At 35.6% G+C, this 25,491-nt stretch overlaps 1 protein-coding gene across 6 annotated transcripts; it reads left to right on the forward strand.

Annotated features, from left to right (window-relative positions):
* Window positions 1–4,695: 4,695 nt before the first annotated feature.
* LOC104886980 (uncharacterized) lies at window positions 4,696–24,752 on the forward strand. Of its 6 annotated transcripts, none has more exons than XM_048638935.2 (12): window positions 4,697–4,919; window positions 6,876–6,969; window positions 8,514–8,650; window positions 9,176–9,889; window positions 9,985–10,088; window positions 10,690–10,887; window positions 10,986–11,952; window positions 15,965–16,444; window positions 16,537–16,841; window positions 20,440–20,538; window positions 20,628–20,780; window positions 22,503–24,752. In XM_048638935.2, the coding sequence occupies exons 3-12, from the start codon at window positions 8,590–8,592 to the stop codon at window positions 24,279–24,281; spliced, it is 4,860 nt and encodes a 1,619-aa protein (XP_048494892.1). In that variant the 5' UTR covers window positions 4,697–4,919; window positions 6,876–6,969; window positions 8,514–8,589; the 3' UTR covers window positions 24,282–24,752. The 6 variants fall into 6 exon arrangements, with proteins under 6 accessions (XP_048494891.1, XP_048494892.1, XP_010669860.1 ...); XM_010671558.4 differs by having other exon boundaries at window positions 4,697–4,880; XM_048638934.2 differs by lacking the exon at window positions 8,514–8,650 and having other exon boundaries at window positions 4,696–4,919; window positions 15,965–16,438.
* Window positions 24,753–25,491: the final 739 nt, after the last annotated feature.

Below are 25,491 nucleotides of genomic sequence, written 5' to 3' on the forward strand. Positions count from 1 at the left end.
GAGGTGAGATCTCGGGTTTGTGGTGGGTGAGAGGATGAGAGAGGGAAGAGGGGTTAGAGTTTGTGAGGTAGCGTTTAATATAGAATGTGAGGTAACTTTTTATATAGAAGTATCATTCAAGTGGGCTTTGGGTTGAACAGTAGATTATATTGGGCCACGCTGATTGGGCAAGTTACTAACGCGGTCTGATAAATGATCGGATCAGTTATTTTTTGTTGACCCGTTTGATAAATGACTGGATCAGTTAATTTTAACTTATCCGGTTTTTTCAAAACCAGATTGGTTACCTTGTGACAGATAAGGTTTTTCCTACTAGTGTATCGTTGTGTGAAGCATGTTGATCATGATGATTATATTATGTTTTTGTATGTATGATTGATGCAAGCATATGAGATTGAAAATTTTATTTTATTAGTTCACATGAGGGATTAATAATTATGTTGGTATTGGATCATGGATTGGATCACGTTGTTCCATTTGGATTATTTAATTACTTTACGAGGACCGAGAGCCTTATTTGGTAAGTTGGTTATTCACCTATGAAAGGTTGGTTGGTTGTTGACTTGGTTCAACAAATAAATAAAGGTTATGGATTTGATATTGGAATTAATCTTGGGTTGTTAAGTTGATGATCACCTTATCTAATCCTAAGATAAAAATGGAAGTTTATGTATCTTTGATGATTATATTATTTGTCCTACTTGTGAGTCAAAGCAAATAAATAAATTATTAATCATGTAAAGTGGAAAGTGAATATAAATAGCTTTAGACTTGTGCACGTTTGAAGTGTTGAACTAGTATGTGTTGGAGTACATGGTGATAGCTCAAGGCTTTTCTTGCGACCGAATTGATAACCGTATCCTATTTTTATTTAAAAGGTTTCTCGATATCGTAGGTCAGGGAGTACGGAATCGTGTCCGTACTTCGTCTTCTAGATTGAAAACTGGTTTGGTTTAGACAACTCTTTCCATTGCCTATTCCATCTAAATTAATTAACTTATTAGTTGTGGAGTCTAGCAAAGTAGTCTGCTATGTTATTATATTATTATTTATCCCTGCTTATTGTTTATTGGTATCATGTAAGGTTTTATATTTATTTATTATGTAGTACTCAACTTTGTTGATTACGTGCTTTGTGTGTATGTGTTGATCACGACTACGCCTTATTGATCATGTGATGACCCATTTGGTGAACAGTCTATCAGAATTAATAGAGCATCGTTGTTTACAAGTTTGAAGATGATGCATCATGGGTTCGAGAAGTTGGAGAGCTTGTGTTGACTTTACATTTTATAGTTGACTTTATATTTTCTAGTTGACTTTTACATTTAAGGTTAAGTTTTGATTTTATGTTAATTTGACTTTTGGAGTTGACTTTTGGTGTGACAAAGTTTTATTTTGAAAGTTATTTACTATTATTTCCGTAGCAAAATTTTGAATAAGCTGATACGTTATCACACGGGCGATAATACTTTGATAATTCTCTAAGTTTTATTTTAGAAAGGTATTTTAAAAAATAGAGAATTGTTGGGGTGTTACAGTGAGAGATACATATATAACATGTTATGGTGTCTATAATATTGAACTATTTTTTGAATATTCAAATAAAAAAGCATACATATTTAGACTATGAACTTCATGTGCATCATGCAAAGGCCAATGCTGAACTATTTTTGTAAGATTCAAATAAAAAAGCTTACATAGTTAGATTGTGAACCTCCTGTGCATCATGCACGGATCAAGAGACTAATTACGTTATTACAAAACCACATAGGTCATGTTTCACTTTCTCTCCTCTTACTTGTTTCACATGCCATCTATTTTCTTCTGTTGCTAATCTTTATTATATAAGCCAAGAGTGGAGCAATAATGTCCTCTTAGGAATTCACTTAATTTCCCCTCCACAACATAAATATTACATTTCAAATTTCGAAATACAACCTCTAGTACTTAATCAAAAACCAATTCCATGCATAAACTTACAAAAAAAAAATCAAATCCGTATTAAATCCAATCAACTCATATAATGCTCGCTCAAGCACTTAAACTTGCCCCAAAAAAAATCAAATCTCTATTAATCCAATCAACTCATATAATGCTCAATTACATAAACTTGCCAATAAAAATGATTCAATCAAATAAAAAGATTCATAATCAAGAATTTGCCACACATTAATACCACATACAATAACAAAAACAATACATGACATTCTCATTATAGAGACACACTTAAATTCATACTCAAATATATTTTTCCATAACACAAACTCAATTAAAAACACAAACTTCAAACCAAAATATTTTTTTAGCTTTCTTCATGGATTGGAGCTTCACGACATTTTCAAATACGCTATTCTTAAATTTGTGGATACTTTACTGTTAATCAGGCACACAATTTGTTATTGAAAATAAAAGTATGTGTAATTTTCTATGTTCAGTAAATCTTAAGAATATGTAATATGTTCGAGTAAAATTAAATTCAAATTACAACAAATCGTACGAATATGTGTTGTGTTAAATTTTTTTTTAAAAAACTTAAACTCAAATTACAGTTTATTTAAAATTTCATTCAATATATTATAGTTGAAATTCAAACTAAAATTACATCATAAATTATCGGAAAAAAAATCAAATTTTGTAAAAAAATATTTTCAAATTTGTGCCCAAATATTTAAAAAATTGAACAAAATACTTCAACACGAATTATTATTGTGTCCAGATATTAAAAAAGAATTTGATAAAAAAAATACTTCAACCCATATATTAAAATCAAAAATTTATGTCCATTATCGAATTTCAGCCCATCAACTCGATATTCAAAAATTCCTTATCGACGACAGGAAGAGCATCTTCATAACTGCCAAAGCTAGCTCAAATGATGATGAAATCATAATTGAAGGTCTCAGGAGAGTGAATTCGCCGAGTTGGGAGCTGAACTCGACGAGAACTCGAGAAACTCAATGCTTCACTTCGAAGTCTGATCAACAAAAGCGGAGATTGAGAGGCTTAGCTAAGAATGAGGAGAAACCGAGTGTGTGGTTTGATTTGGGGGAAATTGAGGAAAATGATAAAAAGGAGAAAAAAAAGTGACGACTATATTGTTTTAATTAAGTAAAAAGGGAAAAGGAATTGCGTGAAATTGAGAGATGGGTTTGGGAATTGGGAGAGTAGCTAAGAACTGAAGAGAGAGAAAAATAACTGCATTATTTTTTGTCTCTTTTATTTTGTCATGGTTCATGGGTTTGTTTAGAGCTTTAACAAAAAACATTAGTTAGAGATGCAATTTCATTACTTATACTTATTTATTAATGTGTTTTTAAATACAATCTATAAGTATTTCAATAATCTTTCTTATTCACAAAATGAAGGTGAAATTAGATACAAACTTTCGTTTTTGGTTTGTTTTACTACTGAGTAATAGTTATTCCCAAAATGTCGCCGCACACTGCGTGCATAAAAATCTAGTATTAAGAAATGGAGGAGGCATAATAATATCCAGACCACTTTTTTTTAAAAAATTTTTAAATTTATATTTTGTTAGGCTTAAAACACTAATGTTATTAGCACCCCTAAAAGAGATGTAACTCACGTGTAGGGATGGCAATCCAGTCCGGATTCGACCCTAGTCCGACTCCGACCCCGTTTAAAAAGTCCGACTTCGAGTCGGAGGAGGGTCGGAGTCGGATCTCATAAAATAATCCGACATCCGAATCCGACTCCGACTTTGAGTCAATAGATCCTTTTTCTTCTTTATGTTAATGTACAATTGACTTTGACTATCAGCCAATTGTATTATATAAGATTTTCCCATTAAAGAAATGGTTGTTAAAAATAATAGTAATATTTAGATTATTTGTACTATATAAGACTTTCATATCATTATTAGAATAAATTATAATGATTAGATTATTGTATTATAGTAAACTATTCTATTATAAAAAATGGGTAGAAAAATAAGTCTGATCAGGTACGGAGTCGAATGTTCGGATTTTTAGTCGGATCAGATTCGGAGTCGGATGTTCGGATTTTAAGTCGGGTCGGATTCAGATTTTCAGAGTCGGATGTCGGAGTCGGACTCAAATTTAAAATCCGATTTCCTGTAGGGTCGAAGTCGGATTATGCATGATCCCGTCCAAGTCCGACCCGTTGTCATTATTACTCACGTGTCACAACAATGCCTTAAACAAATCACTAACTGAAAATTAAAAAATTTAAGGGCCTAAAAATTTCATAAAATTAATAAAAGTTGAGAAAAGCTATGAAAAAATAACATAAAAGTTCAGAAAAGATGAAGAAAAGTTAAGACAAGTCATAAAAAATAAGGAAAAAAGAAGAATAAAAAAATACAGAAAAAATAGAGAAAATTTTAGAAAAATACTACAAACTGTGTATTACTCCCTCGGTTTCTTTTTAATCTACACACTTTCCTTTTTAGTCCATTTCTTTTTAATGTACACACTGTTGCTTTTTCTATATTTGGCAACATATTACATCTACTTTCTCCTCTTTTTCCACCCATGTCATTCACTTTTTAATATTTTAACCCACTTTTTTTGTTTATCTCTCCACCTTTTCAGTTTTTCTCACATACCTTTGTACTTCTTCCTTGGTTCTTCCCCAAAGTAAACCGAGTAAATTAATATGAAACGGTTAATATTCACTTTGGCGTTCCCCCTTTTCGAGTTTTCCCTTTCCGTATCTCTTCAGCCGAGTACCGCATATCCCACCCACATCACATAATTTAGAGAAGAAAGAGAAAGAGAAAGAGAAAGAGAAAGAAGAGTTCAACAATGCAAGCAAAAGATGAGCTCAAACGAAAATCAATGGCGTCTACTACAACATTATCAGCACCTCGAACCCATAATCTAAACCCTTCAAAGGTCAGAGAAGAAGGAGAGCTCACTTCATCTGACGACGATGTACACTCTCTCCTCGAAAAATCACTACCCTCCCCCCCCCCCCTTTTTTTTTTGTGTTTGTATTTCATTTCATCTGATTTCTCTTGATTTTGTGTACTTGAGATTGAACGTTGTTCGATTTTCAAGGTTGAAAGTTCATTTGCTTGTGTGTGCTCTTTTTCATTTTTGCTGCTGTTGATTTTTTTGTTTCTTCTAATTTTATGCATCTAACTGTGTAGAGTTGTTTTTCGGCTGTTAATTGAGTTTTTTATTTTCTTATGTTTATAATTCGGCTGTCAATTTGGGGAAGAGGTCTAGGGTTTTGGTTTGTAGTCAGGGTTCGGAGAGATGGAGTAGGATTGAATGAGTGTTATGGAATAAGTTTATGATATACTTGGACTTGAACTATATGATTGTTCTAATATGCGTGCTGAAATTAGTGGCATCCACGAACGCGAGCGTTACGAGATCCAACGAATATGTTTTGGGTTGTCCTATATCTCCCACCTTAGAGTGGTGTTAAGGGTGTTGCTTAATTATCAGTTGTCATTCTTGAATGCAAGTACACGCAAGAAAGGCGGCGTAGTATTAGTTTTCTGCTGTAAGGGAAAGGATTCCTTGATAGGGGAAACTTCTGTTAAGATTATGATGGATAATGATGTTACGTTAGAGAGTCGTTAAATGTGCTCAAATCCGTTTTCTGTTTGTGGTTTTGAGTGGCATGCTTTTCGTGTGATACTCAAAAAAGTAAAGAAGAGTGAAAAGCCTCATTAGCTACAGGCTGGGTAGACTTTGGTACTCAAGTTCCAGAAGATGTGATATACAAAGTGAATAAGATATATAAAGTGGGTAGGGCACCCAATTTACTCATAAGGGTAAGGGGCAAAGGTCATTTAAGTCGCTTGGGATAGTCTAATTGTCTGTCTCTTTTTAAAGTGATTATGTACCTTTCCTTAATCGGAACGAGTATTCTTTTGGTATAAAAAGATTCTTTCTTGATTTCTTTTCCTACTTATCCTAAACTTATACTTATTGATATTGCTCTTGAGAGATGTTTTATGGTCCATGGAATCTTTTTATTACCTTCAGCTCTGGAATAGAAGGGTCATCACATATCTTGTGTACCTAGAGTGCCATTGATTTTTAGTTCATTTCAAGCACTTAACGTCGTGCTTCATTAATTTTTTTTTTCCTATTTACAAAGATAATAAGATTGCCCAACAGAAGAGGGAGGAAGTAGGCAACTGGTTGAAGGTGGACAGCAGACCGCTACTCCTCACTTGCCGCATTACTTACTGTTGTGCATTGCTGCTACTCCTCACTTGCCGCATTACTTACTGTTGTGCATTGATGTTAGTTGAAGGCTTCTTTTTCATTTACTTCTGCTGACTAGTTTGACCTATCCCAAAATATGTTTAATTAGTGGGCTCAAGTTGTAGAATAATTATATCGTCGTTAGTTAATTGCCATAAGCTACTTGGGCACAATTTTTTAGGAAAGTGAAAAGAGTAGAAAGAAAGAAGTGGGTAGGTAGGTGTAGGGCGTGTTGTAGACTAGCCCAAAAAGGTATGTGGGAAATATATTGGGACAACCCTAAAAGGAATTTATGGCAATTAGTTTGGTCCAGAGGGTGTAGGATTGTAGCTTTTGTGGGTCGGCAAATTTTGGGACACCACCTGTCAAAAGTTTGCTATGAGTGAACTTGGCAAATTTAATACTAGCTTATTAACCAAGTTAATGACTTCATAGGGAGAAGGGTAACCATGTCATTACTTAATATTTAATAATCTATGAAAATCTTAATTACACTTGATTCATGGACACATTAACGATTTGATAGTAGCAAATAAGTTACTATTAGAGCTAGCGTTCCACTTTCCATGAGAAATATCTGATCCAGAATATTTTTTTCTTGTTTCATTTCCCAACAGATGCAATACTGCATTAAAATACCATTGACAAATTCTGGTCTTTCAGGCATTTTTGACAGGCTCAGCTGCGCCACTTCCATCCAGTTCTGTTCCAAATGCACCATCACCAGTGAGAACATCTTTGCAGGGTTTGTACTTAGGTGAGCTTTGCCTGTTATGCTCCAAAATTTCATATCTGGTGGGTTCTACTGCCTTTAACACGAACTTTGAGATAACTGTCTAAATGACATTTTGTGGTCATGTGTAAACCAAATTTAACTCTGGGTGGCCTAGAGTCATTGTTGAAAGGTCTTATAGATTGTCCTCTCATTAAGTACGTTTTGCAGTTGTTTGTGTCAGTTTTCTTGTCTTGCAATGGTGATATGCATGGATTAGCAAACTAAAGGAAATATTTCTTTTAATGTACTTTAAATAGACAAAATGCTTGAGTTACCAAGGTTAACCAGCCTCCAAACTCCAGAGTCTTTGGTGTGGGTAATGTGTGACATAGTTGCTTGCATTTTTTTCTGGGATGAGTCCCTTGGTGGAAACTTCAATGCTAACAGCTAAAACTAGTGTTACCTAATTCCCTAATGCCCCCGCGAATCGCGAATTGAGAAAAGCGAATTATGGTCGGTTTTGGTTCATTTTTGGCTTATTTTGGGCGAATTGGCGAATTCAAAAGGCGAATTAGATAGCGAATTAGGTAACACTGGCTAAAACTTTCCTTTGAAGTGTTGCACTACCACCATCTTTGATCTTTTGTAGTTAGTACTTCTGTTACTTTTGACTCAATTTACATTTTAGGAGTTGCCTAGGAGTCAATTAGACGTGGAAGAGTTAGTGGCATTTGAGGAGTATGTACATGTTTTCTTAGTTCTCTTTATTTGTATTGCTTGTTGAACATGTTGTACAAGGCCTCATGCCTTAGAGCTCGTTCTATGGGATTTGATGTTACAAAGGATTTTGCAGATGTTAAGTTATATTTATAGGGTTTCTCATGCTAATATATGGTGCTTTTGCTCTTGTCAGGACTCAGATTCTAAGATTTGAAGTGCTGTAGTTTTATCTTCATTTTTCTTAGTTTCCGAGCAATCAGTTTCTTCCATGTCTTGTGTTTATGTTTATATATAATGTACTTATGGACAAACTATTACTTTTTTTCCTGCTAGGAGGTACTAGTAACTAGAGTCCCAAAAAGGCTGATTCTGTTGGACACATGGTTTTAAGCATTTTTTCTGCTGCTCCATAACCAAAAGAAATTTGTGAGGATATTGTAGTTACATATTTCCTGATTTAGTCCAATAATGTATTTCTCGCTCCGTTTTTATAGTTATTCCACTTTGACTTTGACACTATTCACATACTGCACTAGGACTATATTCTTTTATTAATATAAAGTAACATATGTTATTGTGTAAAATGTTATTGGATTTGTCGCAGTGTTATTCCAAAATATCAACTTCCATAAATGGAAATTTGTGAGAAACTACCTTATAAAAACATGTTTTTGTGAAAAACTTCTAATTAAAAAGAAGTTGTAAAAAATTACCTTTTAAAAAAATGTCGTAACAAGCTACCTTTGACCGAATTTGGGCTATTGACCACCTTTTCCGGCGTTGACCTTTTCTTTTTGTGCTGCTTTTCTCTTTCATTGTCACCGAAATTTACCAAACAACCACAATTTAATGCTATTTTCTCGAAGGAGAACGGAATTGTTGGTGAAAGTGGACGAAAAGGAAGGAAAATAACACAAAAAGAGAACAGGTCAACGATGGAAAATGCGGTGGACAGTTGGAATCTGGTCAAAGACAGCTTCTTACAACATTTTTGTTTTAAAAGGTAGTTTTTTGCATCTTTTATTTTATAAGGTAGTTTTTAACAAAAAACATGTTTTTATATGGTACTTTTTGACAAATTTTCCATTTTACTAATGTATAATTAAAGATTTTTATGGTCAAAGTTGTGCATTGGCTAATGTGAAAGTCAAAGTAAAACAACAATAAAATAAAACAGAGTGTTAATTTACATCTAGATGCTTAATATTCAAAATATCTCAATGATTAAATATTTAAAGTTACCTGACGGAATGTTTGTGATACTGTTGTATTTACACATCTTTCCCACCTCAGCAGGTTGCTTTTTAGGTTGGGGGAGTGGGAAGAGTCGCGTGTAAATCATGGCTCTAATATAATATGTATAAGATGTTATTCTACCATGTATAATGGTCCTACATATTTCCATGCTGATTCAAATTGCCGCTAAATTGGTTGATGCTACTTCGGATTTCAGTTCCTAAAGTTTATTTTATGGGTAACTTGTTACCATAATGGTGTAATGCTCTCTCACAGAAATGAATTGTTTTAGGGAAGCTGAACTCTGGAACAACTACTGGGGGATCCGCTCATATTAAGTCCCAAACACCTTATCGTAAAGGATTTAGTAAGAACCAGGTTCTATTAAAAACGAGTAATCCCGGATGGCGCGCTCCTGGTGTAAATGATAATTTAGTTATTAGTTTCTCAGATGATGATGATAGTGGTAGTGAGGTTGAAGAAAGAAGAAGAGAAAAAGCTTCTGCATGTAATAGGCCTCCGCTTGTGTTGAACAGCAAAAGAAGACCACCTGCTTTGCCGCATGTAAAAGTGAAGAATGTAAGCAGGAAAAATGAAGGGAAGGTAGTGCCTCAGAAGGTGTCATCGAATCGCACTTTTGTATCATCAATGGGAAAAATTCATGAATCCAATGTCAAAAGTGGTGCGCCTGCATTAGCTGAGCAGAATTCTCGGTTGAACAATCCCATTGTAGCTGGAAAAAGTTTAGCAAGCCAGGATCCTGGATGCAGCAAAAGCTTGGGGACAAGCAGTAGCAAACTTGAAGACCTGCGCCAGCAGATTGCCGTTCGTGAAAATGAACTGAAGCTTAAAGTAGTGCAACAAAATAAGGAAAATATCTCTGAGGTTTGTAGGGAGGTCAATACCATGGGTCAGGGAAAAGACTCATCAAGGGAATGCAAATTTGTGCCTGCCAATGTACAGACTGAACTAAAGGAGCCTGATAGGAAACGCTTAAAAAGAGATGGTTAGCACCCCCCCCCCCCTTTAATTGGTTTATTGAAGTTTCATTTTGTTGTTTCTATGGGAGTCTTGATTTACTTTGTTGTGATCTCTTTGCAGTTCCTGGCGCGACTGTTAGTTGTAGCTTGTCAGACTGGATTTCTGCGCCGAAGCAAACTGCATCGTCGATGAACGCTACTACTACAGATCCTCTAGAAAGATCAGTAAGTTGATTGATGGTTCATTTATCTGAATGTCTTCAACTAGAAGACACCTGTTGAAGATGTTTATGTGAATGGTGCAAGAACATACTAAGTTTATGTTTATGAACCAGATGCTCTATAGTCTATAATTTATACTGTATGACTAAAATCGTCATTATCAACTATAGTATTGCTGATATTGTTAGATATTTGATGCAATAACTTCTTAACTACATACTTCCTCTGTTCTATTATAATTGCATCATTTGGAGTCCTTCATTTATTATATTGCATCATTTGATGTTTCACGCTTGCCAATGCAAATCTTTTACTATGAATAACTTTGATTATGTTTTAGTAAAAATTATATAAAGTTGATACTTGAAAGTATATATTGAGACGACTTTAACAAGATCCAAATTATTTTTATTTTCTTTACATTGAGTGATGGTCAAAGTAAAGTATGTGAAGAGTGTAAAAGTGAAAATGATAATATAAAAGAGCAGAGGAAGTATATTAATGTATACTAGTCAAATGTTTTTTTTCCCTCTTTTTCCTTTTCACATCTATAGCCAGAATGATTTTCTCCCTCTCACCAAATGGTTCTAATGTTGTATTTGAGATGTCAAAGCATCCAGGTTCGATTAAGCATCAGTCGTCAAGATCCGCCCCTAACCAAGATATACATGAAAGCAATATAATTAAGGTCAATGATCTTTATGGTGGTGCATCTGCTCTCAAAAAAGTGAAGTCTGTATCTGATGGCAGCTTGCAGGCCCGCTCTCTACAAGTGTCAAATAGCAAGTTCGGGAGTCCTGATGTATGATTCAGTAAAATATTAACTTCTATGGGACTTTTTCTTGTAATTTTCTTTTAGTTCGCTTTACTCTGATCATAATTTGATTTTATTTTTGGAAGGTGTCACCTGACAACAATAGTCTCTTACTCCGTCTGGGAAGGTCTCAAGGCTTTGGCAGTGGTGATGTGGATTTACAGTCTCTGTTTGAACTCGAGGAATTACATGATAAGGAGCTGGAAGAAGCACAAGAGCTCAGGCGGAAATGTGAAGCTGAAGAAAGACTAGCTCTTAATGCTTATCGCAAAGCCCAGAGAGCACTACTGGAGGCTAATGCTCGTTGCACATATCTTTATCGCAAAAGGGAACGATATTCAGCTCAGCTTCGTTCTTTTCTGATCGAGGACCCCAGTTTATTATACTCTTCTAGGCAGCATAATGAAACTGAAGAGAAATGGAATTTGACAAACAATATTTCTGATGTTAATTTGGATTTTATTCCATCAAGTCATCAATTAGATGAGTTTGAAACTGGTAACAGATTGGGGTATGATTCAAATGTCCACAGTGCAGATGGTGATGCACACAATAGATCTTCTGCTAATGAGGAAGGACACAACTTAGGATCCGAAGCATGCAGTGAACCTGATGCCAGCACATCAGAACTTGTTCGTGCAAACAATTTTGCTTCAAATGGCATTCTTTCACCATCTAATGAAACAAATTTATCTCCTGATGATGATTGTGAGACCATTTCTCTGGATCGTAGATCTCTCCATGCCAATGTGACAATTCCTAGAATCAATGACAATATCAAAGAAAGTGAGAAGGATACAGTTGTTGACTCTGCTACAAACTTCTCAATAGATAGTTCACAGGATCCCTTATTTCTTGAAGAATATCTGAGATCTACATTGATTTCACGGCTGGGGGAAGGTTCTTTAAAACGTAGTGGCATTGGTGATAACAGTGAATCGTCAGTGGAAAGGATTGCTGATGAACGTATCGCAGATGCAAAGACTGAGATGATCGTGAAGAGTGTTCCTCTTTGTGATCTTAATATCTGTGCCGCTGAATGTGGTAAGAGAGGTATGAAGCTTTGGACTTGTTCTCATCTTTGCTTTCATTTAGAAAGTCTTTCTTAATGACAATTACTGTTTTAATCAGTTTCAGATGTATACCTCGTAGATATTCTGATTCCTGTAAGACCTGTTTTCATGTTGCATTTGGTGACATAGTGTTACTCTCTTCTTTGCAAGAATTGTGAAATGTTTGCATTGCCCAACACTGTAGCATAATACTTCAGAAGTAGTAGTACCATTTCTAAATTTCATGCTTGCCGGTGTATGATTTCAACCATTAATATCTTTTTTCTCAATAAGTAAAATTTTGAGAAGTTAATTTTAAGAAGTATACATGGAGACGAATCTAACTAAATCCCACATGACTGTTTTTCTTAAAATATAAATCACCAAAGACAATCTGTGTGTAAGATGTGAGTAGTGCACAATATAGAAATGGTGCAACTATTTCTTAACGGAGGAAGTACTAGCTACCAATTGATAAGGGGTTGTTTGGTTCAAGATATCGAATGGAAAGGGAACACAAATAGAGGAGGGGAGTGGTAACAAAAAATGATTACCTTTATTGAGTGTTTTGGTTCTAAGCCAAGGAATTGAAATGAATGGTTAACCATTACCACCAAGTAACAGATTTTATTACTTGTGGGGAAGGACAAGGTGGGAATTCATTACCATGAAGTAATGTAATGAATTGATGAGGGGTTGAACCAAATAAGAAGAAAGGGAATCGGTAATTGATTCCATTTCTTGGAGCCCGAAAATAGTGAACTGAACAACCACTAAGTTGAAATCAGATAAGAAATCATATCACTGTACCATATTGTTTATGAGTATTGCTGTGAAAACAGATCTGTTTTGCTCAACCAAATTTGCTTCTCTAGAAAATTTTATTTTGCTTACTGTTTAGAGACTTTCTTTTACTGATTTTGTTTTCAATTCTTACTTGTTGCTTTTCTATTCACGCTGCTACTTGTTCTTTCCTAAGAAGAAAGCTTCTTTGGTTACGGTTATATTATTAACCTTCTTAAGCCTACCTGTAGCTTAGATACACTGCCTGACTACTACACCCCTCGTTCCCGCTCCTGCTGTTATCGAATGGGCAGACATTTTTTAGTCTGTAGTGCATTTTTTTAACAGTATTCATTTCCTTATTCTCTAGTTATTATTTATTGGCAAAACTGCCTTAAAAAACCACAGAATATGGCCATCAACAATAGTTAATATATTTACTTTTACTAGCAGTACTGTAGCTGGGGATCAGAAATTTCATTGGTTATGCACACTTGGCTGGTATCTTTGATACATTGGTGACTTTAAAATAATGAAAATACCTTTTATGGCCTGTTTGGTTAGAGGTTATTAATGTTGGTAACGGTAATACATTATAGTGCAAATTTGTAGAGGAAATCCCATGTCATTACCCATGGTAATGCTACTTCATCCCAAAATATCTATTTTCTTCCTAAAATCTCATTGCTATCCATTACCACTTGGGAATGTAGCATTGGTTTGTAATGGAAATTTATAAAGGAGAACCCATGTTATGTGATGAAGTTTCATTACCATGGTTATTGACATGAGAACTTTACAAATGTACTCTAAATTACATTACCATTACATTCATTTATGGCCACTAACCAAACGAGCAATTAAGGAAAAGATAGGGTGCTAAAACCAATTTATAGAGTAATATGGGTTTTTCTTTTCTAGATTTCAGGACAAATGTATGTTTATAGTTCCACCGTGACGAAATATGTGTTTGTTGCACTTATTCCGTTACGGAGGAAGTATTATGTTTATAATGTTACAAAATTTATAATTTCCTAAGGTTCCTTTCATGCATGCAATTCTGGTGGAATCCCTAATCTTTGTTTACCGTTGTGTTGCTAGAATAGAATTTTTTTGGTATCATTGATTATAGGGTGTCAAGGCTGCGAAAGGCCCAGAGTCTCTTGTATTCGAGGCAAATTTTCTTATATATTAATTTATCAGCTGGTTTGTTTGTTTTTGCTTATGGGTACTGCAGACTTCTTTGCAAGTTTTGATGGTTTCATCATGGACTGTTTTGAATAAATTATCTTGGTAGTGCAGCGTTTGACCTATTTTTGTCCTAGCATTCTCTGTTTTGAATATTTTCTTTTTGCAGCGAAATTTTGTGACAGTTTATTTTCCTTCTTCACTAAACAAATGCTATGTTAATATATTAAAAAACTAGACTATTTCAGCTGTATATGTAAATATAAAGGCGAAAAATCGCTCCAGTCAGTGTCTTATCGTATAAAGGTTCATTTTTCTCGATACGTATGTACTTCCTCCATTCTTTTATAATTGCATCATATGGGAGGATGCAAAACAAGGAGTCCATGTAATAGCAGAGAGATAAAAAGAGTGACCCATGTGATAGGAGAGGTAGAGAGAACCCATGATTGAATAAGGCAATCACACAATTAATACGGAACTTCGCAAAATGTGAGCTATGCACTTTTTATGGAATGAAGATATTACAAGAATAGCTATTGAAGTTTTAAGGTGTTATTAATATAATGTAATTGAGAAAAATAACCATCGTTACTTAAAGAGCAATAAGTAGTATTATTGTTCTTGTATGGATAAAGTGGCTAATTTTGTAGTATAAGTTAACATTTTTATTGGGTAACCGAAAGTGCCACCAAAATTTTAGGGTGAAATGAAAAAAATTGAAATCTTACGTTTAAGGATGAATATAGGTGAGAGATGTGAAATGAAAAAAATTGAAATCTTACGTTTAAGGATGAATATAGGTGAGAGATGTCAAGGTATTAGGATGAAATTACTAAGGTATTTAATTGGTCTATTTGATTTTGTTTTTTGGTAGTTGATTTTCCTTTTCTCCTTGAGTCAGTCTTTGTTATTTCTAGGCACATGCGATGATTAATATGTGGCATTGGTGTAGGAAAGGTGCCAACTCTCAACTTACATTAAGCATCACATTGATATTGTCTTTTATGTAAGGAAAGTGATTTATTTGTGGTCATAGCTACTGTTTGGAAACATTTAACTAATTTTTTAATTTCTATTTACGCACTTTTTCCATTATGTTAGAATTTTACCCAATTTCTATAGATCTATATAGAATCAATAACTAGCATTAGTTATCACATTCTACTACTACCTTTGTTTTTGAGATGGAACATTTGATTATTTTAATCTACTTACCAAAAAGGCAAATTTTGCATCCAGAAAAAATCGAGGTAGTAGCAATGTAGGATTGTAGGTCATCTTATATAATCAATGTACAATAGCAAAGCAATACTACTTAGATTTAACCAAGTTATTTTTATGTTTAAAGCTCTAAAATGATCAATTTTTGCATCAAATGAAGGCATTTTGCACCTCTTTTACTTTTTAAAAGTGTCTCCATTGTGGGGGCTTGGACATTTCTTCTGGTCAAGGGTGGTAAAGTGGTGTTATTTAAATTCTTTCTGACCCCTTTGAAGCCAGGATTACCTTGGAATGAAAAGACCTGCTTATGTTCCTTGATGAATGCTTTCTTTGTGCCTTCTTTTGTATTTGTGTTGGAAAGAAGTAGAATAACTTCAGTTTGAATCCCCACTTATTGAAAGAACGAGTGGCGGTTTAAACTAAATTTATTGTAAATAGAAAAGTTAATGGGGAGGTTTCGATGCTTGTTATTTCGACAAAGACATCTGTTTACTTTATAATGGGTGATTGATAACCCTTCTGTTTTGGTCTATTGGCTATAGGATAGATCTATGTTCCTCATCGGATTCAATGGAGTTGTATGGTGCCATTGGTCGAGTCCTTGGAATCCATTCTGTGCCTCCTGTTGTTATGTTCAGTAGTGGGCCTCTAGGTGTGGGGCAGGCAGTGTCTCTCTTGGGGGTTGGTTACTTGGTTTTTATATGTACTAGTAATAGAATAATATTTCACTGATGAGCAGATAATATACTACATGTTATAATTTCATGGGAACTTTAGTCTAATATGTACTGAAAATAGCTTACTGGTTACTTTTTCAGATGGTCCCAAGGAGCCTGAAGCCAGCATATCCGAGCCTCTGTTAGACACTCAAAATCAGCAAGTACAAGAGCATTGCTTAAAGGATTTCCCCACTCGTGCTTCTAATCCCGAAGAATGTAGAATTCTTTCTGCAGATACAGCATCAACATCAACGATTTTGTCAGCTTCTATATTTAGGAGTGCAATGATGGCTGCCAGTCCAGTCATTTTGGGCAGTATGCAAATTAAAGAATATGGCTCGTGTGGTACAGGCACTGAAGATAACCTCCTTTCAGGACACAAGCCAGATAAGTTATGGTTGGAGATGACAAGTTCCGCTGAACACCCGGTAGAATTTGGGGGCTTTGGTGAGATTGACTCATTTACCTGCAAATCTGCGATTAATCCTCTCTGGCCTTTGTGTATGTATGAACTTCGTGGAAGATGTAACAATGATGAATGCCCCTGGCAGCATACAGAAGATTATTCTGATGGTAATGGTATGGTTTCTTCCCCCTAAAAGTCTTTAGATATCGCACATTACAGCTTCATTTATGAGGTGAAGTGGAATTGAGATTCACCCTTTCTGCAGATGGTCACTCTGGCCGAGCATCTAATGGCCAAAGTGCGATGGCGCAGGCAGAGATTGGTTGTGTCTTGACACCTCCAAGATATCTAGTCTGCTTGGACAGTCTGAAAAATGAGTCACATAGTTCTCATACTCGTTATTTTGGGTCATCTGGGAAAAATATCTTCAGTCGCTCTTTGGCTGTTTCAAGTTTACTCGTAAAGCACCTTCCTTCTGATGAACCTTGCTTGCATGGCAATGACGGTTGTGTTGAGTCTTACGGTGGCAGTGCGCATCCATTGTATCTTCAAAGTAGAGATGGCACTTGGGTTTGTTCTCTTTATCCTGTTCATTTATCAATTTATCACTGTTATCATTGTGTGGCATCGCCATTTCTCCTTTATTATTCTTATGTGTCTCCATAGTATATTTCATCGTCAACTTTCTGAGTTAGGCATTAATTGAATTATGCCACCATTTTGTGGCATTGCCATCATTCCTGTAATCTTATGTGTCTTCATAGTAGATTTCATAGCCAACTTTCTGAATCAAGTATGCATTGAATTATGGTTGATGGGAAAATAAAATGTATGGATATCTTATTTATTTTATTCTGTACTCTTGGCTAGCTAAATTGGTTTAATTACCTGAAGTAATGATCATATATGGAATATAAAATTCTGTGGTGGTCATAATAAATATGACCATGGGAAATCTAGTCTTTTAGAGTGATTTTAGGTTTAAAATGTTGGTCTAGTTACACTTCAAACCATTAGATTTCCATGATTATATTTAGTTTGACCACCTAAGAATTGTCCATATGGAATATAATCCGAATTGGACAATTTTGCCTCACCGTGCAATCCATTGATCATATATAATGTCTGCGTGCTTTGGAGTACTTTGGTAATATTCTATTTTAAAATGTGGGAAAAACATATAAAATCAAGAAATGGTAGTTTATATAAAAAAATGAATGTTGTACTTTTTGGCTTCTTTTTTGATTTCCCCATAAGTTTTGAATTTTTGTTTTGGTGAAGGTTCTTAAATTTTAGGATAATTTATCAAAACAAACATTTTATATACCACTTTTTGTGAGATACGACCTTTTATAATTTATTTGGCAACATAATATATTAAACTTTTATTTTTTCTGCGAGATACAACCTTACCCAAATTTCAGCTGTTGACTCGCCGGTTTTCGACGTTGACTCACCAATTCCCATGTTTTCAGTTTTTATACCAATAATTCCATCAATGCTGCACGTGGGTTGGGTCTTCCCTTTTCCCATCCTTTCCCCTCAAAAGAACGTAAAAGTCGATGCACGTGTAAAGCACTTGGTGGATTTAAGTGGGTCAACACCGGAAACCGGTAGGTCAAAGTCAGAAAATAGGAAAAGGTTGTTTCTCGCAAAAAACTGAAATTTTAAGGTCTTAAGTTGCCAAAAGAATTTTTAAAAGGCTGTTTCTTATTAAAAGTGGGATTTAAGTGGGTCAACACTGGAAACCGGTTTGTCAAAGTCGGAAAATAGGGCAAGGTTGTTTCTCGCAAAAAAAAAAAAAAAATTTTAAGGTCTTAAGTTGCCAAATTTTTTTATAAAAGGTTGTTTCTTGTAAAATGTGGTATATAAAAGGTTTGTTCTAACAAATTTTCGTAAATGTTATGCCGCCAGTAGCAGTTTATGATTAAGCACAATTGCACAAGTGTCCTGATAGTTTAAATCAATAGAACTCAATTTCCCAATTTTGGATTATGCTCTAAATCTAGCCACATTTTGGTTTTCCTTAGCCAATTTTTTCTGGCTCTTTCTAGTGGTTGCATGTGGAATAGGGAAGAGTTAACCATTTGAGTTCCCAACAATTAAACTTAGTAAAGCTCAGGCTTTTAAGGCTGTATCTCTCTGACATTTTGAATTTACTTTGAAAGAATGCCAGTCTTATATAACCAATAGGTTTTGTCAAAATCCGTGCATGTCAATATGCTCTCTAAGTCAAATCATAACACCTCCATGGGTGGAGGAAGTAAGTGGTAATTAATAAAATTTAGTACTTCCTCCGTTTCTTTTTACTTGCAACCAAGAGATTTGCACGATATTTAAAAAACAGGAGAGAGAGTGTTGAAAAGGACATTAAATCCATTTAATAACCAAAGCTAATTTAGCAAATACAATAATTAACAAATCTATTTATCCCCACACACCCACCTTCCCTCTTCCTCGTAATACCACCAGTCCACCATCATCACCTCCTAGCACCACCACCACCACCAACAACAAATTAAATCCCAGCTCTGCGTAGCCACATCACCACCGCCAGCCCAACTTGGACTTACCAACAACACCGTTACAAGCCAATGCAGCAGCACCACCGTCATGACCACAATGTAGCTGCACCACCAACCCAAGCTACCCAGTCGAAATTTTTTTATTTCTTCAGACTACCACCACCATTCCAATCTCTACTATCACGATTTATCATAAAACAGCATTTAAGATAGTCGAATTCATCATTAAAATTCATATTTGAACTTTGAGGGGTTAAATTGGACTTGGACCATCACAAGACAATTACTGGTTTTAGAGAGATGGTGCTGATGATGATAAAAAAGAAAGCAGCCATAGAGTGAAGTCTGGTGCACACTGTGCCCGACAGATAAGTGTGTCCCTGTGCCCATTTTTTGTATCCATTTCTCTGCTATATTGGGTGGAATCAGCATTTCTGGTACTTAGAATGGGGACATGGATGTAATTCACTACTTAGTTTCGGTGAACTTTGTCTAGATGATACTATGCTTGAACTTGTTCGAGGGTGAATGAATTAGGTTGTGTCTTCTGAATTTTTCAGTGGGTAAGCAGATTAAGTTACTATTGTGGTTGAAAGAGCTCTGCAAAAACAGTCAAAGTATAACAATGTGGGCGAAATGATTAATGTGATAATGAAGCTGTGATGTGTTAGGAACAGTCTGAGAAGCTAAATTTTCCCCGACTATGGTGCAATCTGAAGTGGTGTTTCCCCCCAAGATTTCATACATCTATTCCCCCTAGTGTGCACTCAAATAAGGGACATTATAAACTCGTAATAATGCTCAGAACTGGAGAGAAAAAATCAGTAAAGAAGAGAGAAGAAGATAATATTTTCTGCGTGATATTGTGGACAGCAAAACGCTTGTTATTAAAGCCAGAAAGAAATTTTAACTGGAGAGAGTTTAGGAGAGAAATCTGTCAAATTAAACCAGAAGATTATCCATAAAAGCTCTCTGGTTTAAAACAAGTTACAACACATTTAAACAGAGTGGAATAGACTTTGTAACTGAAAAGTTTCATAAACCTGAGCTCTCAGATACAGCATGACCCTTCTAGTCTATACCACAGCTTCCATTTCATATCCAACAACTATTTGGTGTTCTGCATCTGGATCTGCTTATTGAGAATTGTTGCTTCTGGTAGTAGCTGTAGTTGCTTTGCTTCAATGCTGCGTGCTTGCTTGGGTGTTTTCTGTTGACTTTGAGTGTAGATAATGGGAGTGCGCATTTTCCTTTCTTTCGAGTATATATATTTTTTATTGGAGGAGGGGGGAGGTTGAGGGGTTTGGGGTTGAAGTTCAGTCTTCAAGTGGAATGTCTGTCGTAACTAGTAAGTTTGTGATGATTCAGCTTTGTGTATGCTTAGCGTATCTGCTCGGAAAATATGTATGTGCTTCAGTTGTTGAAGAGATTCATTTATACTTTTGGTTATAGTGTGCTAGTTGGCTTGTGACTTTAATACTTGTTCTTAAATTCTTCCAAATTGTTATAGATCTCTTAAACCTTCAGCTCATACTCTTGGGGTCTTATAATTATACATTTCTTTTACTGCTTTATGTTTTATAGCCAAATAAGTAAATGTTGGTTGGTCATATTCCTAACTTTTCTACTCCAATGCTGATTAGAATCCTCTGCGAAATGGTTTGGCTGACAATGATCAATCTCTAGAAATGGCTCTTATTATATTGAGTCAGGAGGCAAATAAAATTGAGGGTATAAAAAAGGTATTTGCCGTGGATTTTACGATATAAATGAGCTAGCTATATGTCTCCCTTGTTTCAATGAATTGAGTTCTTGTACTGTTCATGTGCAGGCTCTTTCTGTGCTTTCTCGAGCGCTGGACACTGATTCTTCATGCTTACCTATCTGGATTATTTATCTACTCCTCTATTATTGTACTAAATACTCTGTTGGGGAGCTCAGCAAAAAGAGTTCAGTTCAGGAGGATGACTTTTTTTCTCATGCTGTAAGTTCTCTTCTGTAATTAAGGTGTTCCTACATCAAGTGGCAGTAGATGAAAATGCACTTGATTTGACTTTGACGGTTTGACCTGCATGTTGCGCAGTAAAGTTCACTGATGAATATTTTTTCATAAGTGATAGCCATATTCGCCCTCTGTATTGGTTGTTTTAACAGTTTTTGAAGCATAAAATAAAATGATTTTTGTTTTTTTCAGCATTGTTGAATTCACGGTCATTCTATAATCTATATATCTGACTTTGTAAAAACTTAAAATAGTAAAAGCGGACTTCGAGGTGAAAAAAAGGGAAAATATCTTGGGAGAGGACAAAATACTCTGGTTAACATATATCAGCTAGATGTTCCCAATTTCTGATGTACAATTGTGGTTTGACTTTTGGGGGGGGGGGGGGGAGGGGGGAAGGTGTTGATTTCTGCCTCTTCTTTCCTCTCGTGAAGTCTAATCTCGTCAGAAACTCAAGTCCCTTTAGTTTCCTTCGCTGCAAGGACACTCCATGTGGGTGTTGTGTTACGTTACGTATTGGCCATTGACACAAGGCTGACACAATCTGATGTGTCTCAATCTTCATTGCTTCTAATTTCTGTCTTTTTCTTTTTTCCTTTTCTAATGCATATATTTCTACTATATACTTCCTGTATATCAAAATACTTGACGCACTTCTCCGGGCATGCTTGCCAACACATGACTTTAACTTTTAATATCTCTATTTCCCTAAATGTAAAAATTATAAGTTGTTATCACGAAAGTATATATCAAGACGAATCTAACAAGATCCCACATGACTATATTTTTCCTTACGTACAAATCACAAAATACGGTCAAAGGAGAATGTGTGAATGGTGCAAAAGTCAAACCGTGTCATCTATTTTGAAATGGAGGTAGTATGTATTTGTGTTTGGTGGTTCAAATGTGTGTATGTTTGTCTGTTTTGTGTGCGTGTGCGTGTGTGAGAGACATTGCTGTTCAATACCTTAGTCTTAGTGGATTGACTCTGTTCCATAAGTTCATTCCTAAATTTCTTTTTAATCTTATACATATACATAAGTAAGCAGGCTATGTTCTTTTCTTTATGCATTGGCCTGAAACCTCATTGATTGATCTTTGTGTCACTTGCTCTCTATCAATTGGTGACATGTAGAATGAGAGACTATTTGAATTCTTGTCCTACCTAGTTGATGAGAGTTACATTGGAAACAAAGAGTAAGGCAAACACAATTCAGCTCAGTGTCTCTCATGAAGCTTCATATAGGCGGGTATAGGATACATGAAGGAGCGGCTATTTCATTTGAGTGACCTCCTAGGTTTTTACTGCTTTGTACACTTTCTTAAATAGACATGTGCGCATGCCAGAATCACCAAAGAAGTAGATAAACGAACTATGCATGTACTAATTTCCTAATAACTTGTGGAAACTACAAGCTATTTCAAAGATCCCTGAATATTGATTTCCCTGTTATTTATTAGAGATTGAGGAACCATGAAAATGTCAGGTTTGCAGCAGTTTCTCTGTTGTCCTGCAGAGTACTGCAGTTGAGGGTTGTGTGCGATTAACTCAGGTCACTATGATTTTATGCAATCTCTCAGTCGCTTATCACCCAATTGTTTTCAGTTATAGGACTTTATGATCTGGTGATTTTGCAATGTCATGGGAGGCTGGGAGCTACTTATTGCTTTAATGTTGTTTCCTCTCTCATGTGGGATCTGCAGGTCAAGCACTGTGAGGAATCATATGAGTTGTGGCTCTTGTACATCAACAGTCGTGGACGACTTGATGAGCGATTTTCTGCTTATGAAAGAGCACTCTCTAGGCTGTGCCAGTATACATCCGCCAAAGATGGGCAGTGGATGCAGCAGAGAAGTGCTGCCATCTTAGATCTATTTTTGCAGATGTTACACTGTTTCTGTGTGTCTGGGAATCTTGCAAAGGCAGTTCAGGGGATACACAGACTTGTTCATGCTGATGGAGATTCTGATGAGTCTCATTCTCTTTTGTTTTCTGATATTCTTCAATGCCTAACGATATCTGACAAATATATCTTCTGGGTTTGTTGTGTGTACTTAGTGATTTACAGGAAACTGCCTGATTCACTGGTGCAGCAGTTTGAATTTGAGAAGGATGTTTCTTCAATAGAGTGGCCATCTGTCTGCTTAACATTTGAAGAAAAGCAGTGCGTGTCCAAGCTGATGGAAATGGCTGTAGAATCTGTTGGACTGCATACGGACAGTCAACCTCTGGAGAGTAGTACTCTCAACTCTGCCCATCAGCTGGCAGTGAACCACATTAAGTTTATGGCAGCTATAGATGGTGTAGATAACTGTAAGGTGTTTCTAGAGAAGTACAGGAACTCATACTCGTCTTGCTTAGAGCTAAATCTACTTTCGGGAAGAGCTTATGATTTCACAAGTGTGAATACAAATTTTGAAAAATTTGAGGATGTTCTTAGTAATTGGCCTAAAAATGTTTCGGGAAGTCAGTGCATCTGGAATCAATTTGCTGAATTTGCATTAGAGAAAGGCAGATCTGATAAAGCAAAAGAAATCATGGATCAATGGTTTAACTCTGCTGGGGTGCCTCTGTCATTGCATAAACAGTCAGTTTATAATGAGAATGGTGACAGTAAGAGCATATCTGCAGCTTCTCTGTCGGGGTTGAATTTGGGCACTCTAATACCCAATTGCAGCAATATGGATCTTGTATATGGGCTTCTCAATCTGTCTCTGTATAAGTTATTACAGAATGATATTATTGAAGCTCATTTGGCGGTTGACAAAGCTCTGAAGGTTGCTGATGCTGAAGTCTTAAGACATTGTGTTAAGGAGCATGCAGCATTTTTGTTCAACTATGGATCTCAGTTGATGAAGGATGTCTCTTTTCGTGGATTGATAGATATTCTGAAAGGTTATATCATTCATGCTCGGTCTATTACTGACTTGGAACCAATGACTAGAAAATTCATTCAAGATATCCAAAAACCTAGAACAAAGCAGCTTGTGCTGAACATATTGAGTCCAATTTCGCCTGATTCATTTTTGGTCAATTCAGTTCTTGAGATTTGGTTTGGTTCATCCCTCTTGCCCCCAAAATTTGATCAGTTAAAAGATATGGTGGACTTTGTTGAAGCTATCCTGGAAGTTTCACCTGCCAATTATCAGCTTGTGATTTCTGTTTGTAAGCTGGTCTGCGGGAAATTTGAATTTAGCAATTCTAAATCTGCTAGTGTGTCATTCTGGGCGAGTTCGTTGCTGGTTAATACCATCTATCACGCCATTCCGCTCCCACCAGAGCATGTGTGGGTGGAAGCTGCAGATATGTTGGGTAAACTAACAAGTGTGCCAGAAATCTCTGAGAGCTTCCATCAGAGAGCCTTGTCAGCCTATCCATTTTCCCTGAAGTTATGGAAATCTTTTCTTAATCAGTCGACTGGACCCAGCAAGAGAAACTCTGTTGTTAAAGAAGCTACAGAGAAGGGTTTAGAACTTGGATAGTTTCGCTTCACTACAGTGCAGGAAGCGGATAGATACACCATTGAGATAAAACATCTGGAAACTTATACAAGCTACATAATATTCTTCTGGTAAATTTAGGCTTGAGGAAACAAGTATACACAGAAATAGAATGTTGTAAATTGATTTTGGCAGTGTAGATCTTAACAGGCAGAGATACAGTAATACACAGGGACAGGAAAGCAAGTGCTTACCTCTTATAGTAGTCAGTGGCTGGGGAATTTTCTTGGCTTAGAAATAGCTGGATATTTGTAAATATTGCACTTTTCTTTGTTCCAACAGTTTTTAGGGATAATTTTCTGCTAGTTTTTTCTTTTCTTTAGAGTTTGATCTTAATTATTGCCTTTTGACATTTTGTCGATGTTGATTAACATAGTTGGTAAAGTCTTGTATTATCAAAACTTCGTGAATCATGTCAACAATGACGTTCTGCCTAGAGATGGCAGTGGGTAATGGACCTTACTCTAATTCGTGGATCCAAATCCATTTTTGATGGATCTAGATCATTAAATTTTGGACCCTATGGATTCGGGTAGGATCTGGATCCTCTTTGAAAAAACGGATCTGGATCGGTTCCTAAACTATTACTCATATTCAGGTTCGTTACCCGAATACCCGTTTAATAATAATATTCTTATTGTTTAATATTATAATATTATAATATTTTTTCTAATCTGTTTTAAATGGAACATTGGGTGAAATGATAATATTCATTAATAAATCATGACTCAAATTTATTGCCATTATATAAGGAAAAACATAGTCAAGTGATTAACAAAAACGCGTTAGGTTGCGTGAAAAAGCAAATGTTTCATTTAAAACAGAATGGATGAAGTAGTAGTTATTAAATGTAAGAACAAATATTTGCTTGAATTTCGAATTATTGTTCTAATTAATGTCCGATTTTTGTGCGAATTTACTAGATAATTGAGTTCAAAAATTGGGTTGATTAATTTATAGTTTGATAATTGAATGGTTGTAAATAGCTGCAATGGTTATTTTTCAGAAATGAAATGTAAGTTTTGGTTGATATTGGATGACTTCATTGTTTAAAATCTTTAATTATTTGAAAATAAGGGTAGTTTGAAGAAAATAGGCAAGAATCCATACGGATCTGGATCCTCATTCTTATTACCCAATGGAGCCGAGTAGGGTTTGGATCCTTGCCCAAAAAACGAATCTAGATCTGGTT

This window comes from Beta vulgaris, chromosome 2, assembly GCF_026745355.1.
Source record: "Beta vulgaris subsp. vulgaris cultivar EL10 chromosome 2, EL10.2, whole genome shotgun sequence".
In the NCBI taxonomy this organism is placed as follows: Eukaryota; Viridiplantae; Streptophyta; class Magnoliopsida; order Caryophyllales; family Amaranthaceae; genus Beta; species Beta vulgaris.

Coding starts and splice junctions, on each gene's coding strand:
- LOC104886980 (XM_010671555.4), top strand. CDS start 4,791: ATGCAAGCAAAAGATGAGCTCAAACGAAAATCAATGGCGTCTACTACA. Junction 9,890..9,984: donor GAAACGCTTAAAAAGAGATG/GTTAGCACCCCC, acceptor ATCTCTTTGCAG/TTCCTGGCGCGACTGTTAGT. Junction 11,953..15,964: donor CGCTGAATGTGGTAAGAGAG/GTATGAAGCTTT, acceptor TTACTTTTTCAG/ATGGTCCCAAGGAGCCTGAA.